The sequence below is a fragment of the Artibeus jamaicensis genome, unplaced genomic scaffold (genome assembly GCF_021234435.1).
Source record: "Artibeus jamaicensis isolate MK-2021 breed Jamaican fruit bat unplaced genomic scaffold, CSHL_Jam_final contig_685, whole genome shotgun sequence".
NCBI classification, from domain to species: domain Eukaryota; kingdom Metazoa; phylum Chordata; class Mammalia; order Chiroptera; family Phyllostomidae; genus Artibeus; species Artibeus jamaicensis.
In genome coordinates this window covers 16,337,438-16,352,615 of record NW_026521924.1, presented here as the reverse complement: position 1 = coordinate 16,352,615, position 15,178 = coordinate 16,337,438, and the positions used below count along the sequence as shown (strand labels likewise).

The 15,178-nt window shown below is 52.0% G+C and overlaps 1 protein-coding gene across 1 annotated transcript; it reads right to left on the bottom strand.

Annotated features, from left to right (window-relative positions):
* Positions 1–1,256: 1,256 nt before the first annotated feature.
* Positions 1,257–15,013, bottom strand: BPIFB6 (BPI fold containing family B member 6). Its single transcript, XM_037143293.2, has 17 exons — positions 14,989–15,013; positions 13,456–13,547; positions 12,683–12,790; positions 11,349–11,448; positions 10,228–10,332; positions 9,611–9,760; positions 9,386–9,449; positions 8,866–8,926; positions 8,081–8,172; positions 7,121–7,288; positions 6,179–6,232; positions 5,642–5,815; positions 4,908–4,975; positions 3,410–3,455; positions 2,543–2,606; positions 2,044–2,120; positions 1,257–1,370 (listed from the first exon to the last, which is right to left on the bottom strand). The coding sequence occupies exons 3-17, from the start codon at positions 12,780–12,782 to the stop codon at positions 1,338–1,340; spliced, it is 1,356 nt and encodes a 451-aa protein (XP_036999188.2). The 5' UTR covers positions 12,783–12,790; positions 13,456–13,547; positions 14,989–15,013; the 3' UTR covers positions 1,257–1,337.
* Positions 15,014–15,178: the final 165 nt, after the last annotated feature.

Here is a 15,178-nt window from a genome sequence, read left to right as displayed (position 1 = left end):
GGAGTCAGTTTAAAAGACAGTGCCCCTTGTCAGTCCCACAGAGGAGGGGGTGCAGATGAGACAAATGTCAGGAGCCGATCCCCACGTGAGCGTGGTCTGTGAGACGTGGAAGCACCCTCAGCTCAGCTGACACACGAGTGAACATGGGACACACAGACTCACGTAGACAGGGACAGACACCCGAGGTCTTTTCACACACAAACTGTTCCACGATAGGACGGCTCACACCGGCACAGATGCCCCGGGACACCCTGATCCACACGCCATTAGCACTGGCAGCTGGTCTCACACAGTTACCTCCCCTCCGCCCCCCCCTTCAGCACAGACTCGCCTGTTCACATCTCTCCGTCTCAGAGTCTTGCCTGTGGCTAACGTTTACTAAGTACTTACTTTGTGCCAGGCCTATGCTAAGCACCTGTCATGATTAAATTCATTGAATCTTCATGGCAACCTTGCTGAGTCCAGTACTGTCATTATTCCCATTTTACAGGGGAGGCAACTGAGGCTCGGAGAGTGGAGTGACTTGCCCAGGGCACACGGCAGCGAGGAGGCAGAGCCAGGGTTTGGACTGGCTCCAGAACTCCGGTCCCAGCTCAGTCCCTTGACTTGCCAGGTGGCCTTGGGCCAGTTGTCCCCCTTCTCTGCGCCTTAGCCGCTGCAGCTGTGTAATGAAGACAGCCTCCTCTCTCTCACCTATTGTGAGGACTACAGGAGGTGACACAGGCAGGACTCCCGACAGCACCTGGGCCTTCTACAGGTCCCTACGAACAGGGCCAACCTCAGTTACCAAGGTTTGGGGGCAAGTAGCTAAGGTGGGTGGGAAGAGGTGGAAAGAACTTTGCCACTTGCAAAACTGTGTGACCCTGGGCAAGGGAGCTGACCTCTCCGTGCCTTCATTTTCTCATCTGTAATGTGGAAATGGCAATATTGCCCCTTCTCATAAGGTGAGTGTGGATATTAAATGAGATGGTTCCAGTAAATTCCTGAGCACAGCATTCAGCAGGTACTCAGTATACGCTCAGGCCTGCTCCAAGGCTGTGACCAGCTTCCCTCAGACCCCAGGCTGGTCTTAGACACCAAAACCCACCAAAGGGGAAGAGAGACCACACATCAACTTGCTACAAATAACAAGGTCCAAACATTAGATCTTTGTGAGAGCCTTTCTTCTGTTTATTGGCAAGCCCCCAGCCCAGGCCTTGCCCCGTTCACTCCTTGTTAAAGAAAGCCGCGAGTGGTAGGAAGGGGGCCCCCAGCCCACGAGGTTCCAATCAGGGGCTCCTTCCCGGTGTGCAGCCAATAGGAGGTTTGCAGGCATCAGCAGCTGAATCCTGTCCCGGTCAGCCCAGCTTCAAGTCCATCACCAGAGCATTCTGGCAGGAAGCAAAGGGTCAGGTGGGGATGGAGGCAACAGCGATGGGGACACCCAAGGGCAGAATGGGATGACACAAGGTCATCCCGGGCACAAGGTCACGGCCAGGAAATGGAAGCCCATATTTAAGAGCAGAGGATGAATGAGATTCTCCCTACAATCTTTCACCTCTCTGAGCTTTAGTTTTCTCAATGGTCAAAGAGGTCGAACACCCCTACCTCCAAGAGGGGAGACAGAATGAGCAAAATGCACATTTAATGCTCCATGTGCCATGCTTGGCAAGCAGTGAAAAGCTAATATTTACAAATGCTTACTGCATGCCTTTAGGTAAATTATCTCAGTGAATCATCGCAGCAGCTCTCTGAGGCAGGTACCCGTATTATCATCCCCATTTTCAGCACAGAAAAATGAAGGCACAGAGGAAGGTGAAGTAATTAGCCTGAGGTGGCAGGGAAAGAAAGTGGCTGAATCCGAGTTTCCTTCTGGGGACCCCCTAGCCAAGTGGGGCCTGGTTCTGAGGGGCAGGGCACTGCCCAAGGGATTGGCAGGATTGTACTGATGGACACAGCCCTTCTTGGCCCTCCTCCCTCCGGGTTGACAGAGGCAGGCTTTCACTCATCACTCATTGGCTGAAAAAGTTGACTGACATGGCCTTCCCCAGTTCCTATTCTCACCTCTACTATGTCCAGCTCTGCCAGGTTGTAATTCATGTCCAGAAAGTCTGGAAGTGGAAGCCCGACTTGGAGCACATCTGAGAAATACAGTAAGAGTCATTTCGGCCTGACGGCTCTGCAGTTGAGTAAGGAGTGGTGGCCCGGAGCAGAGTAGTGGGAAATTGTGCTGTGATTGGTTCATGATGTCTGTGAGCTGCACAGGCATAGACAGCGTGGACCAGCTCACCATGTGTTAACATCCTAGGCCTAGGTTAAGATCTAACTCATGGTGTAGGGTCAAGGATCAAGGATTCCCAAATTGTGGGAGAGGTCTTTGTCCTTAAACAGGTGACATTAAGACTACATTAGCCTCAAAGATTCAGCAGTGACCATCCACTCCCTTTTAGCCTTTCTATCTGGGGCCGGTGGCGGGGGCGGGGTTTGAGACCACCAAGGCACATCCCTTCCTGCTCAGCGTGTTTCCGGGCACCAGCAAATCAAAGCCTGGTGAAGCCCTCACCATTGACAGCAGGGATGTAGGCTTTTCGGAGAAAGTCAGTGATAAAGCCAGTCAATCGCTTCTCCTGAGGGAGAGAGAAAAAAGAGAAAATACCCACATCCCATTATTCAATTCAATTCGACAAAGTTTTTTAGCCCTCACTCTAGCTGGGTCTGGGGCCACAGGAATGAATATTAAAGACATCAAATAATTTGTCCAACCAGCACCAGAACTGGTCCTGACCCTGAGTAACTGTAGGCCAACACCTTTCATCTCTTCGTAGTCCCTTCCCTGTTCCGGTGACACGTGGGCCTGGGGTTGTGGTGCAGACATTGGGAATTCAGGAGACACCGGGTGGCCTGTGGACCCCATTTCTGCTCCTATTGAAAACTTAGTAGCTTCGATCAGTCATTCATTCACTACCTGTCTGTACCTCAGTTTTCCCATCTGTGAAAGTGTAATTAATATAATAACACTCATATGGCTTCAATGAGTTTGAGTAAAGCACATGGCACAGAGTAAGTGTTCAGTAAGTACTACCGTTGTTATTATTTTTAGCATGTACTTGACCAGGTTCTGTGATGGGCTGTGAGCCTACAGAGACTAATAAAAAAAGGAAAGCTGGGTCAGCCAAGCCAGCTCAGGCTGCTGCTGTGCATAATGGTTTTAAAAATCAGCCCAAGGAGATGTCCAGATTCTATGCAGAAAAGAAAACTGGAGCTCGAGAGGCTAAGTGACTTTCCTAAGGTCACAGAGCAAGTCGAGATCCCCAAACCCCTCACTGTCTGCTCTGTTTACTTTGCCTCCACTCCAGGGTCCTTCCCTGCAGTCCCGAGAGAGAACAGGCCCCATCTTGCCAGACTAGGCAGAAGCACTTTGGACACTTACACTGAAGGTACCAATCGATGAGGACTCGCGGGACAGGCTCAGTAATCTGCAGAGAAGGAAACAAAGAGTGGGGAGGGCAGTCAGAGCCCTCCCTGGAGGTTGGAGAAAGGGAAACTCAAATACCCAAACCCCTCCCTGATGCAGAAGTTCCCTCTATGCCTTCCTATCAGGTGTTTATAAGTCTCTGCTTGCATGCTACCTTTGATGGGGCACTCACTACCTTTCATTACAGCCCATTCTGTTTCCCACAGCTCAAACCACTGTCTCCTTTCATTGGTCCTAACTTTTCTTTCTGAGACCCCCAATCATGTCTATTGCTCCTGCCCAAAGCCAGGCATGAAGAGATTAGCAGCCCAACTAATTAGTCCCAGATCCTTGAAGGACAGAGAGTTAGGGCTCCTCACTCAGCCTCATCCCCTGCACAACCTCCATAGGTGCTAATAAATATTGGCACCAGAACAGGCCTTGCAGTGGTCATCTGGTGGCTTTATCTCCCCCACGCCTATTCTCTATTCCAGTAACAGACTCTCCATTTTGTATTATCATTCCAAGACACTCAGGTGGAGCTGAACCCAGAGCCCCCAGCCTGAGCACATGACTCAGGCATGGCCAATCAGAGCAGTCATGGTGATTATCTTAGAGTAAGTCATGTGATCAATGACAAACCAATGAAAAGCAGCCCTGGAAATTTTGTTAGAACTATAGGACAAGAGACCTCTCTTGTTGTTGGGGTCACTTTGCCACCACCTGGGGAGAGAGGCTACTTGAGAATTTAGCCAACCAAGTGGATTACAGGGGCCAAGGGAGGAATGAGACAGATTCTTGAGGACTTTATTTGGGTACTTAAATCCAGCCATGCCTGAAAGCAAGCTTACCTCCAGAATTTTCAATTACATAAGCCAAAAGATTTCCTTTGGAGCTTAAGTCAGTTAAAGATGGAACTGTCTCTTGCAACTAAAAGAATCCTGGCCTAAGACAAGTCAGATGTAAGATCAAGGCAAATACAAAAGTTAATGTACAACTAAAGGTAAAACTAGAGTGTTAAGTGGGATAATGAATATACTGTAGGTAGCCAGTGCCTCGCATGTAGACAGAGCTCTCTAAATGTTAGCTGTTATTAGCACAAGGAAAGGCTGCCTTCCAGGAGGTATCATCTGAGCTGGGCACTGATAGGTGGCACTTGGACAATATGGGCAAAGGCCTATTAAGTGGAAACAGGAACACAGGCTCACGATCAGATCCACTGTGCAAGATCCTAGCAGGATAGTGAAAGAAGTGGTGAGGGGATTCAAGAAGAGCCTTGAGCGCCAGGCTAAGAGTTGAGAAAAGATCATGTACATAATGGAGACCCACTAAGAGCAGCAATGGTGACCAGCTCAGCCTGGCAGTTAGGCTATGCCAGAGGGATCAGAGAAAGACCATGGAGCAGGAAAAGGAAGGGTGCTGGTGATACCCATGCAAGGGTGCAGGGGTGCCAGCATGGGCAGCTGACTCCTACCTGTCCAGGGAGGTGGTCATCTGCAGGCGGTTCTCATGCACTGAATACTGAACCTTCAGTTGGAAGTGCTGGCATGGGGGGAAGCAGGGAGAGGGCAGTGGGCCCCCATCAGGGCTAGTAAATCCAGAAGTTTTACAACCTTCCCAACACTGTGACTACTGCCAAGACAGCAGAGGTCTTCCTCTCTACCTCATCCCCTTCTTCAGGAACCAAGCCCCAACCCAAGCTCCTCATCCCTCCCTGTACCTGGCATGTTTGTAGATTCCTGCATGCACCGTGTAATTTCTCCAGCAATGCAGTGCCCTCCATCACCAGCCTCTCCAACGTTAACCCCTCTCCTGGCCAGTTCCTGCTCAACCTTCAACTTCCTGCTCAGGGTAGCCTCCTCTAGGAAGTCCTTTGTGATTTCCTCAAACTGGATTTGGGATTTCTCTAGACTCCTACGGTCCCCTGGTTGAGCCCTTCATTGCCCTTACAAATGCTAATGAATGTAGAAGGGAGGAAGGATGAGGAGGGAGGGAGGAGAGAAAAAGGAAGGACTAAACTGTTGATATTTCTAGCCACTCAAAGTTCCAATGGCAGAGCCAATAATCAAACACCAGGTCGCAAGGTCTTGAGAGGTTAGGGCCACACAATTGAGATGAGCTAAGAATTCTTCAATCCATTACTTGCCTATTAACTAAAATCCCACCTTCCAAGAGGTTGGGCTAAAATGGGGAACAGATTCCACTCACAGCTTCCAGGAGAAAGAGGGACACGAGAGCTTTGTGCCGCCGCCGAGCTGCAAACATCTCCAGGGTGCCATGGAGGTGCAGCAGGCTCTCCCCTGTCTTCATGATGACCTTGGGGGGCTTGTTTATCCTAATCTGAGTCACCAAGGGCTTCGGCTTGGGATAGGCCTTAGCCACCTACAGAAACCAGGAAATGCCCCTCAGAGCCAACCCTCAGCCTGGTGGCTTCCATTGAAACCAGGAGTCCATCATGAAATAGGTGATTCCTATTTGCAGAAGAAGTACAACCTGCAAAGTCTGAGATGTGACTATCAGACAATGAAATGAACAAAACAGACCCTCTGGCTATTTCTATATTGGACATTGGATATAAAATGCACTAACATTGACCCAAAGAGTACTTTTTGAAGAAGTCCAGATGACTCCACCCTGGACAAGGGAGGTGAGCAGTGAAAAGCTGCCTCCCCAGTTTTTTTGTCCCTTCAACTACAGGAGAACAGAGCAGGGCAAGATGTAATCATGGGTAGTTGGGGCACTCACTTCAGGGAGGAAGCCAGCCAGTGTCTCAGTGGTTTGAGGGGGCAGTTTACCAACCTACAAAGTGCAAATGAAGGTTAGGATTCCTGAAGCCTTCCCTGACCCATCCTAACAACATTTCTGACTCAATCAGGTGGGCCCTCTGAGGGTCCCTTCATCAAAACACTTGTCCCTCTGTGATTGAGTAGATGATGAAGTCCTAGGTAGCCCAGACTATGGCTTACACATTCCAGTGCCCATCGGTCTCAGCACATGAGTAAACACTGAGAAAATGGATGAAACAATAGGCAGGTGGATGGCAACGAGTGGACGTAGTGGGTGTGTGTGTGGCGGGGGGGCGCAAATGGGTGGATTCATGGATGGATAGATGGATGGGGAAAAGGGATAAAGAGATAAGTGGGGGCAGTGGACAGGAGGATGCAAGGACAGGGGAATGTTTATGTAAAAGAATGAATAATAGATGGAAAGGCAGACAGGTAGATGAAAGAATAAAAAGAATAATGAATGGGAGGATGGATGGATGCAAAGATGATGGAAAAGTATAATAAATAAATGAAAGAATGGATAATGGATGGATTAATGAATGGGTGGGAAGGTACATGGGTGGATAGTGGGTACATGGATGGAAGGATGAATGGATGGATCAGTAGGGATAGATGGATGGATGGATGGATGGATGGATGGATGGATGGATGGATGGATGGATAGTGGTTACATGGAACCACTATACCACTGAGTACATGGTGGTTCTCAGATGGATGGACGAGAGAGATGGTAGACATCCGGGTTAACTCATGCCAGGAACCTAAATCATTCCTGGCATCTCCTAGTCCTAATGTTGCCCACAACCCCTTAGGATAATTCTAAGAATGAACACACCAGACAGGGACTGTCATTACAGGGGGCAGAGGCAGACGGAGGGGCGTGTGGCACTGAGCCGCTCACCCTCCTGTCCTGGGTGTTCAAATCAAAGGACTTCTGCAGAAGGGCAAGCTCTGCTGTGAGGAGGGCAGCTGAAAGCAGCAGCTGTGAAGAGCCTTCAACGTAGTCCTCAGGGGCCTCTCCCCCATCAGCAAGCTGAATGGTGTTGCCGTTTTGCTGCTGCACCACAGGCTGTGGGACGGCAGAAAAGAGACACTCAGCCTTGGCCATGAGGGACTGTGGCTAGGGGTGAGCCTCAGTCCTCCAAACTAATGGCACTCAAACCAGCCCTAAGTCAGCAAGTCATCAGCTGTTACCGCCAGAGCAGGCTGCAGTGGCTCAGCATCCCAGGTGCAGATGGGTAGACAGATACCTGCTAGGAGGAGGAAGTCAGTCACTAGACCACTGCAGTTTCTCCTGGGATTAAGTAACCTGTTAATCTGACTCTGACGGGCCGAGCCCTCATTTATGCAGAACAGGTTTTCTATTTTATTCTCAGAAGAAAAGGGTAGTAAGTGGAAAATAATGTGAGGCCTGTAAGAACCACACTGGAAGAAGACTTGGCAGAGAGATAACTTGGGGTTTTTCTTCCCATTCCTGGAAGGTGCATCTCACCTAGTCACCTGCAGCTCCGGAAACCTAAGTGAGGACCCAACTGCTCCACTGACTCATGATGGAACACCAGCTAGGCCCTGCCTCCTCCCAGGTCTCACTGCTCCTGTCTGTACAATGAATGGTATGGTACAACTGGGTGAGCCACTCACTGGGAGAAGCAAGCAGCCTTGGGAGAGGGTGCGAGTGTGGAGTTGGCAGTCCCAGGAAATCAGCTCAGGTACTCAGAGCATAAAGAGGGAAAGAACCCCAGTGTCAGAGAAAGATCTTCTGGGTGGGCCGGGTCTGCAAGGACCACAGCCCTAGACAGCCCCCACCCCTCAGGCTGATGAGCCTGAGACCCCAGCCTCCCAGTGACTCCCTGGTGCTTACACTGAAGTCCACTTGGATGTAGCTGGCTGTGGTGGTTGGCTTGGATGTCAGGATATACTTCACAGTGCCCATCTGGCCTATGGGCATGGGGGCTGGACAAAGGGGAGGTTCTGCTTAGGTGCCAACCTGGAGGCAGCTCAGAGAAGCCGGCATCAGCCAACCTTCGCCTGAGCCTGACCTGCGTGCCAGGAACCCTCGCCCTGGTGGGACCCAAGGCAAATCACTCAGCAACCTTGGGCCTCAGTAATTTTATGTGTAGAATGGAGACACTGGCGCCTGACCTGGAAAACCCTGCCACCTCGCAGTTGGCCAAGGGCTGTCACAGCCCAGTTCTCCCCACAGCCTGGCAGTGTCAGGGGTATCAGCTCTCTGCGACAGATGAGCAAACTGAGGCTCGCAGGAGTGAAGTGACTTATCCTGGGCTACACTGCTGGGCACACAAACTCATCTTCTCCACTCTCAGCTATTGGGCTTTCCTCTCCCCCACACCGGAGAGTCTGGGAACCCTGAGATGAGGGAGACCACAGCTCCTCTTGGCAAAGGGAAGAGGTATCACCACAAGAGGTATTGCTGTTCAGAGGAAGCTAGGACCCCAGCTAGTTCTTTAGGGTCTCAGGCTCCCCATCTGGACAGTGGAAGGAAAGACAGACACCATGACCTCAGTCCTCCTCTAGTCCCCAGGCAGGGTTGGGAGCAGGCACTTGAATGGGGAGCAGGCACTTGAATGGGGCATCAAAGTCCACCCATCCTGATGTCCCAAGCACGGCATGGCTGGGTCTACTCACCATTCAGGTTGGCCCACTTCCTGTTCACGTACACCAGGACCGCATCAATGGCTGGACACATCTGGAAGCAGAGAAGGTGCTGATGGGGCTCCCACATGGACAGCCTCACTCTTCACAGCTGGAGGGACTCCACAGGGAGTCCCAAGAGCCCTGGAGGGACAGGGACTGGAGGGGGCCACTGAGGCCACAGTCATGTGGAAAGTCAATGGAGGAGCCTGAGCTAGAACCCAGATCTCCTGGCCCCAGCCTGCAAGATCAGTGAGGATGAACTCCCAGTGACTGGTAATCTGGGCAGGGTTGGCAAACTCTAATGTGCAGAATATCGCTTCCTTATCTTGTGCTCAAGGCAGACATCACTAGATGATCACGGCACTGTCTCCCTCTGAGCCAGCCACCACCTCAGACTCCTCCTCAGCCACTATCAGTCAACCAGGGTCAGCACCTGAGACAAAATGCACCTACCAGCCCTGGTCTAAGCGCTCCTGTGGGTGGAGGGTAGAGGCTCACTCTGGGCACTCACCAGGCCAGGGAGAACTTTGTGAAGGGTGCTGTCCAGGAACTTGTTGATTACATTAGGCATCATTCTGGGAGCAGAAAATAGGGATGGGACACAGATGGTAGGAGGTTAGGACAGGACATACAGGGATGCAACTGAGAAAGGGCCATGGCTCAGGAAGTGGGAGGCTGAGTCGGGGTGGGGCACAACGTGATCCCGGCCTTCCTCCCCAGCTGCAGAGCCCCTCACTTGCTAGGCAGGTTGGTCTTCACGCTGATCAGGATGATCTCACAGCCCTCACTCTTGAATGCCGGGAGGCCCGTCTCCTCATTCTGCAAAATCCGGTTGGTGGCTGTGATGTTCAAGACCACGGTGATCTCCATGTTCTTGCCTATGAAGCTGGAGGAAAGAGCAGGCAGACATCATGGGTATATCTCCACTGTGGCAGCTTTCCTCATCTCCTCTTTGTTCACATTCTCAGCTGCTTTGGAAGGGGAAAAGGGTGGGGACCACCCACACAGGACAAAAAGGGGGTGGGGCCTACCCAAGGTCACAAAACCAGTCTTTCCTCTCCCCTCTGGCTTTGGTGAACTCTGACACATCCTTCAGAACCTTGCTCAGCTCTCATCATCTCCAAAAGGCTTTTTCTGATCCCCTTACCCTTCCAATGGGTCCTCTGTCCTAGGTTAATCATTCATTCTATGATCATCTGCTCAGGTCTGATTTCCATCAAAGGTAGGAATCAAGTTTGTGTCATCTTAGACCACAGCACCCAGATGGTACACAGTAGGTACTCAATAAATGCATGTAAGAGTGAGACAAGGATACCATTCTCCTTCCCTCCTCTCCTCCCCTGCCGTACTCACCTCTTGCCAGTGATGGTCATGCCCGTGGATACACATTGGAAGATGCCCACCCCTGGGGTGAAGCTCAGTGTGATGACAGGCAGCTTCACATCCTTGACCTTTATACTGGGAGGAGACAGACATCCACAGCAGTGAGAACCAGGCAGAAGAGACCTCGCCCGGCCCTCGACTTGCTCCTCCACCTCCATGCTTGGGAGGCCTTAGGTAAATCCCCTACCCCATGTTCTAGGGATGAGTCTGCCTTAGGACCCACCATAAAACACAAACAAAAGGTTGAACATGAACCACTTTGTACAGAGAAAGCACTCATTATGTATGAGTTAAGATACCAGGCTGACCGTGTGACCTTGACCTGCACCCTTCCCTTCTCTCAGCCTCAGTTTCCTCATTGTTGCAAAGTGGGGAGGTTTACTAGGCTCAGAGTTTCTCACCCTCGGCACTACTGACTTCTGGTGGGATAATTCTTTGTGTGGGGAGCTGTCCCGTGCACCTGTAGGATGTTTAGTAGCATCTCTGGCTTCTACCCATGAGAGGCACCTCCCACCCCCACCCCAGCAAGTCAGGACAACCAAAAACATCTCCAGACATTACCTAATGCCTTTGGAGGGAAAATCACCCCTGGCTGAAAACCTCCAGTCTGAGTCCAGGATAGCAGAGCTGTGGCACATCTACATGTACCTGCCCATCCTGAGCTCTTGGCAGACATTGCTAATTGAGTGCAGTCCTATTTCCTGCTCAGTCCAGAGAGTGCCTCCCCAGGACGTTATTCCAGGCAGCCCCTACCAATCAAACCCATGTGGCGCTTGCAATGAGTTGGAGTGTGACTTTCAACCTCACTTCCTCACAGTGACCCTGCTCACAACAGGCCAGAAATTGTCCTCAAAGGACGACCATGCAGACTGGGGCCCAGGCAGGAGCGGTGACCTGCCCAGGGCCTCAGAGCAAGCCAGCAACAAGGCAAGAAAGAGGTCCCATACCCTGCACTCACTGTCCCACCTGCCTTCTCAGGTCCTGGCATGGCACTCCCCCCACCCTCTGCCCTAGCCATCACCCCCCCCCAAACACACACACACACACACACACACACACACACACACACACACAGCCCCTCTCCTGCTTACTCAGTGAGGCCCTTGATGGGTTTCACCCCCGGACGCTTCTTGCCCGCCTCGGCTGCCATCTTCTCCAGGATACGACTCTCGTTCATGGCGCTCTGGACCTCTGGAAGCGGGCAGGGTCAGAGAGACACTCGGCTGGGATCTTCGCTGCTTCCCTGCTCTGGGCCAATTTCTCTGGCCTCCCAGGCCCAGGTCACTTACACGTGGTGCCACTCTGTGCTTCGAAGTCACTGTGCCCCTCCCTTATGATCCAGGGACCCAGAGTCGAGTCATGCCCAGCCCTCCTCCAGCCTCAAGGGGGAGACAGAGTCACCAGAAACGTCAGTAATGGGTGACAAAAGCCATAATAAATCCAGGCAGCTGGAAGAACCATGTGAAGGGTTCGGGCCAGGAAAAAAAAGTAGTTCGGGAAGGCTTCCAGGAGGAGGCGACATGTCAGTTGGTCCTTAAGAGATGAATAGGGACTTTCACCAGGAAGCAAAGGGATAAGGGGTGCTACTCCAGGCAGAGAGCACAGCAAGTGCCAAGGTCAGGGAGGGGGATACAGGTGGCATGGTGAGGAAGGAGTGTGAAATGCGGCATGGAGGGATATGACAGAGAGCCTGGAGCAGGGGGCACATTATGGAGGCCCCCGGCCGCTCTCACAGCTGTATGATTAGCGAACTCATCTGGGATGGTGTGAAAATGCAGATTCTGTGCCTGAAGCCAAGGCTTTCTGGTTCCCCACACCTGGAGTCTCCAACCCCAAATAGCAGTGCCTGAAGCACCTCCATGATGGTTGCAGGCTAATTCCCAGAGAGGAGGTGATTACAGAGCTGGTTGGACTGTCAGTAGCGCTTTACATCTGGATGGGACTCCATCTCTCTGGAAGTCACAGAGCTCAAAGATGGAAAATAAATTTCCACTCTAGTTCCTTCAGGCGATTTTAGTCTCATATTTTCTTTGATTCTTCCAGGCAAAGACTGGCCATTTCTTTGAATTGACAGGTATGCAAACAGCAGCACAGAGAGGGTAAGTCCATTGCCTGAAGTCACACAGCAAGTTATTGGGCGACCTGGGATTTGCTATGTCTGTCACTCCTCCCGCCCACTTGTGGCCACCAACTGCTGCCTTCAGAGCCTAGGAGAGGCTCCAGGGAAACAGGATTTCCAGCTGTGCCCCCAACTTGTGAAGAGACCTGGGGTATGTCACCCCATTTTGCTTCTAAGTGTGTTATGAGGATCCCGGGATGCGCAAGGCCATGCAAACATGAACAGTCACTGTTTACCACCCATGCCCCATCCCACCCACCGGCCCCTCATCCCCCCAACCCCCCAACCCTGGGCCTGCCAGCTCACCGTGGTTCATGATGTCCATGCCTAGCCGCAGCAGCGCCCCGGGCTCCGCTCGCGTGTGGGTCAGTAGTCCACAGAGTGCCAGACACAGGACCCGCAGCATGGCTCCACCTGTGCCACGGGGCCCGGATTGGGTGCAGCCCTGCAGACCCTGCTTCCCCTGGAGACCTCCCATGCTCCAGAGCAGACCAGACTCCCTGGGTGATGTCCAGGGTGCAGGAGTCTTTGGAATCCAGCTGGTTAAGCAAACCTCATTACTGCCTTCCAGAGGGGTCAAAGGGTGTCCAGATCAAAGACAGGACCTCTGGGGTCACACCCATCCGGTCACTTCCCTCTCTAAACCTGTCTCCTCATCTGTGGGCATGATACATTCTGACCAGTCTGCACTATGGGGTTGGTGGGAGGTTCAGCTGCAGTTTTTCATGAGTTCAAGTGCAGCTCAATTCCAGGCAGTGTGGGGGCCACAGAGGGGATTCCCACCTGGTCCCGACTCAGGAAACTCCTACTGTAGTGTGGGAATGAGGGAACCCCCCTCCCCCACCTTGACACTGCAGCCAGCGGCATCCCCCACTTCTTTCATGTCAGTCTCACTTCCAGAAATCTCAGCTCCTGACCGCTTAAGGCCTCCTGAAACACTCTTCGCCAATAGGCAAACTGAGGCACATCCCTGAGTCTCATACCCAGTGAACAGAGAACTGAGTAAGAACCTCCCTATCCAGACCCTTCCAAGTTCCCATTCCACCCCGACCCTGCAGAAGTCCCTTCCTCCCACTTACCAAGACCTCAGTTTCTCCCAACCAGAGGCCACGTGTTTATCTCAGGCTTGAGCTGCGGCTGAAAAGAACAAGGAGGGGCCACAGGGCCTGGCCTGTGTCACCCACACGGGGCATTCCAGCTGGGCTCCTGCTGACAGCAGGCTCAGGCCACCGAGGGCTCCACTGATCCACAGATGGAGATGGGCACCTAGTTCAAGCCCGTTCACTCACTCACTCGTTTGTTCATTCATTCATTCCACTCACATTTATCGAGCGCCTACTGTGCAACGGGCAGACCAGGCTAAAAGGTAGATATGGCAAATAGTCCTGCTCCTCCTGAATCTTAGAGAGAAACGATAGAATGCGATACATTGTGTGTGTGTGTGTGTGTGTGTGTGTGTGTGTGTGTGTGTGTGTGTGTGTTTTAAGAGAGAGTGTGTGATGGGGGTGGGAGGTGACCATTTAAAAAGCCAGGGCAGACCATTCAATCCTGTAATCAATATTTGTTAAGCGAAAGGATAAGTTTCTTTCTCATTTCATTCAGCATTTAAATATCTATCTGGGTTGAAAATAAGCAATCTTGGTGTTTCCTCAACCCCATGAACACAAGCGTGTGCCACGGAAAGGTGCCGGGCATATGCATGTTCAGTGTCAAATCTCTTTGAAAATCGAACCTGGAGGGACTGTGAAGTTCAGTGCCAAGGTGACAGAGCAGGGAGGGGCCTGGCAGAGGTCTCCTCCAGCCCCAGATCCATCTCCCAGGTGGGGAGACTGAACCCTGAGACTGAGCACCATTCCATGCTCCCACTTCCAGGCCAGAACTGATGCCAGGTGTTAAGGCCATTCTGGGCAGGATTTTTTTGCCCTCCTAAAATACTACATAGTTGGGGGTAATGTGGTCAGGTGGGCATTTCTGGGACAGTCAGTGTCAGGGTTTTGTTTCTGACTGTCCTTATACTTTTGCCTAAGCCGTCCCTCCCTCTTAAATTGCCCTCCCTGCACCCTCCATAATTTGCTTATCCCTCAAGACCTATTTTCAGCCTCTGCCTCCCCACCGGGAAGCCTCCCCTCGACCCCCAACTGCCCCTTGTCCTCAAAGATCTCAGCCCGTCCTGCCCCCAAACGAGTGCTTCCTGCTGCTCCCACCCACGTTCTTCACTCATGTGTTTTCCTCCACATGCAGTTCTTCCTTTTCTTGGCCTGGCAAATGTTCTTAGATGCACCAACCACCTCCTTTATCCCCGCATTGCTGCCCCATTGTCCCAGCTCAGCTCTGAGCTCCTGCAAAGCAGGACCTGGGCCTCAGATGGAGCTCAACGCTGCCCCTCGGACCCGCTGCCTCCCGGATCTTTCCGAAGTCCTACAGCACCTGCAGGCTGCAATGTCCAGTGGCTTCCGATCAGGACAGAGAACTAAGCCCTGAGTCTGCTCACTTGCTGTGTGATCTCAGGAAAGCCCCTTCCCTTCCCCGGGCCTCAGTGTTCTCATCTGTAAGTCACCAGGCCTGGATAAGACACACTCTGGGGAGAGTTCCATAGGTGGGCCTGTCCTTACCTTGCTGAGCCTGGGGACGTCCTGCAGATGACTGAGCCTGCCTCCGAACCCTGGGGATGAAGAAGCCCTTATATTTGGGCGCCTGATTAGCTGCTTGGATAATTAAGGCTTTAATAAGGCCCAGATAGTTATCTAGAGGCCTAAAGAACAGGAGCCCCGATGCTCACGTGACGCTTTAGTCTGTTCCAAC

What these genes read in the sequence shown, in the direction of transcription:
- BPIFB6 (XM_037143293.2), bottom strand. Translation starts at nt 12,782, where the DNA reads ATGCTGCGGGTCCTGTGTCTGGCACTCTGTGGACTACTGACCCACACG. An exon ending in ACATCCAAGTGGACTTCAGT is followed by an intron (nt 7,289 to 8,080) that starts GTAAGCACCAGG and finishes GCCGTCCCACAG; the next exon opens with CCTGTGGTGCAGCAGCAAAA. An exon ending in ATGACCACCTCCCTGGACAG is followed by an intron (nt 3,456 to 4,907) that starts GTAGGAGTCAGC and finishes CCTTCTCTGCAG; the next exon opens with ATTACTGAGCCTGTCCCGCG.